The sequence below is a fragment of the Quercus suber genome, unplaced genomic scaffold (genome assembly GCF_002906115.3).
Source record: "Quercus suber isolate HL8 unplaced genomic scaffold, Cork oak 2.0 scaffold_264, whole genome shotgun sequence".
In the NCBI taxonomy this organism is placed as follows: domain Eukaryota; kingdom Viridiplantae; phylum Streptophyta; class Magnoliopsida; order Fagales; family Fagaceae; genus Quercus; species Quercus suber.
Window position 1 is genome coordinate 740769 of NW_027069720.1, and position 2723 is coordinate 743491.

General features: G+C 33.6%; 1 protein-coding gene across 1 annotated transcript in view; it reads left to right on the top strand.

The window, feature by feature from the left end:
• LOC136070851 (transcription factor MYB8-like) overlaps positions 1–540 on the top strand; it is a 19930-nt gene extending 19390 nt beyond the window's left edge. The window contains exon 3 of the mRNA XM_065781362.1: positions 54–540. Within this exon, the coding sequence (XP_065637434.1) occupies positions 54–540 (487 nt within the window). The remainder of the gene's footprint in view (positions 1–53) is intronic.
• Positions 541–2723: the final 2183 nt, after the last annotated feature.

Genomic DNA, 2723 nt, shown 5'->3' on the forward strand with positions numbered 1-2723 from the left:
TTACTATTAATGCTTTGGTATTGATTGTATTGCTTTCACATTTCTATATACAGATGGTCGCTTATAGCTGGGAGGTTGCCAGGCCGAACAGACAATGAAATCAAGAACTATTGGAACACTGTCCTAAGAAGGAAACTGATCAATGGGAAACAACATAAGCAAAACACAATTCTTGGACCTTCTAATGAGATCACATCCTCAACCACTAGTGTGTCCAATGGGGCTAAGACCAACGCAGTGAAGTGTAAAAAGATCTTTGAAACCTCAGAGTCGCACGAACTTGAAACTTCTGGTAGTGCTAGTAATGCTCTTGAAGAACTCTCTAAGGAAGGATGCTTTGTGAATGATAATGTTGTAAATGAATCAAAATCCAAAGAGGATTGCTCACCAAACTTTTCATCGAGCTTTAACTACATGGATGAGCTTTTGATGTCTGGTGTTTCTGGTTCAGACTTCTGGAAGTTATGCATATTTTATGATAATTTAGCTGGCTGTAATAATGGTAGCACCAGTGATCTCTTGGACAGGCATCTACCATAGTTTTGAGGATGCAGTGAAGCGATGAATCACACTGATTCACTGTTTTTAAGGCACATTGATATTTTCTTTAAACTCTTTGCTAAGTCTTACAAATAACCTCTCTGTTTAACTTTTATGACTTTTTTTTTTTGGGTATAAATATAAGGGGAGAGTGATATCATTCAAGGGCTTTTAACTACTCAATCACCCTTTCTTGAGAAAGGAAACCTACAATCCAAAATAGCCTATTTGTTGTCATGCAAATTAGCTAGAGAAACACAACTGAAAATTGTACAACTTCTGTATGTAAGACTATTTACGGCATTTAGAGTGAAAAGGATCATATAATTAATTTTATGCCTTTTCAGCTTGTTCTTTCTCTCCTAAGCTTTTAATTAATAATTATTTTCACCATGATTCCATAAATTTTGTGTATTTTTCTTTCTTTAGAGTTTGTTCTGGTGGGTGTGAAAATGCGGTAATTGCTTTGATTTTAAAATTATTAGGTAATCCTAAGGGGTTAGCTTAGTAATTCCTAAGGCCTCATGATATTCATGAAATCTTAAATTCAAAACTTCTTACCAACATCTTGGGGCCACCCCCATAGGTTCCCTTTTTGTAATAATTTGGTGCGTGTAGGATGAGTGAATTGCATACATTCAAAAGAATAGTCAGATACTCAAAGAGGTCTAGATACCCTCATTTGTCCCCAAAAAAAAAAAAAAAAAAATTATTTAATACTTCCATAATACAATGACATGCTACTCTTTCTTTTCATATTGATGGTAAACCCTACTATGAATTTAATTAGTGGAACTCACAAGAAATGTGAAATGAAGGAGCACCATGTCACAATATTCTGTGAATACCAAATAATTACTCTATAAATCAATAGTTGAAAATGATATCAATTGAACATGATATCATTGAAATATTCTAGAGCCAAACTCACTACAATTGGTTCCTTCGTGCTGGTATTGTTGACTAGGGCTGTGCAAAAAAAATCGCCTGACTCGCCAATTTGCCCAACCCAAACCAACCAAACTCAATCCATGCGAGTCAATTAAGTGAGACGGGTCAGGTTGGGTGAATTAGATAGATTATTTAGTGGGTTGGGTTGAATAACGGGTTGTGATATTTCTAACCTGCCATAACTTGACACACCCGATTATTCAACTTCACAGATATACCCACCTTATTTCTCTCATGTCTTTCTCTTTCTTTTTATTTTTTCATTTTCACATTTCTCTTCCTTAATAAACTCCAATTGCGCTCTCTAAGATTTTATTATTATTCTTACTCTATGTACATGTCTAATTTAAGATTATGATATGTTTTTATTTTTAGTGTGATAAAATTTCAATCATTCTAAAGAAAAAAATAATGTAGTATTTGTGATTATTTTTAATAAAAGTTGTTTAGTGTGATAAAATTTCAATCATTCTAATGAAACAATGCACTGTTTGTGATTACTTTTAATAAAATTTGTAATTTCCTTTTTTTATTTGAGGAAGGAAACTATTATCTAATTTAATTGAAATAATTGCATTTAAATAATTGCACTTGTCAACGCCCAACCCACTCATTTTGCCAAGTTGAATCATTAAGATTTTCCACCGATCCACCGGATTTATAGATTGGTGAGTTAGCAGCGAATTGGAATTTTTCTAACCCGCCATTGGTGTTTCAGTTGAAAATATTGCATTCCATTGGCTCAATCCAACCCACACACACCTTTTTTATTTTTTTTGAGAAACCAGTAGGGAACTTTCATTACTAGGACAAAAAATATCTGTTAGAATTTACAAAGTTGGTTGCATCACTATGGATGTCCTCTAGCCATATTTGGGGTTCATACAAGAACTTTGCTAATTTAGCGAGTTTGTCTACAACCATGTTGCCCTTGCGCTTGATATGAAACATATTGATAATGAACATTTTTTGTGCTTATTTGTAGAGTGTCAAAAAGTATTTAGTGTAGTAATTTTGTTATAGTTGCATCCCATGTGTTTGGTAAAATTTCTTTTAGAAATCTTATGTGTCTTTCTTAAATCTGTTTATTATTTTTATTTTGGTCATTCTATTACAAATAATAGGCATCTCCACTGGTGATGCCGAAAATCATCAATTAGTCATACAGTCCTCACGCGCTCAAAACAACACATGCACAACACAAAACAAGAAGACCTTAGGAGAGTACCAGT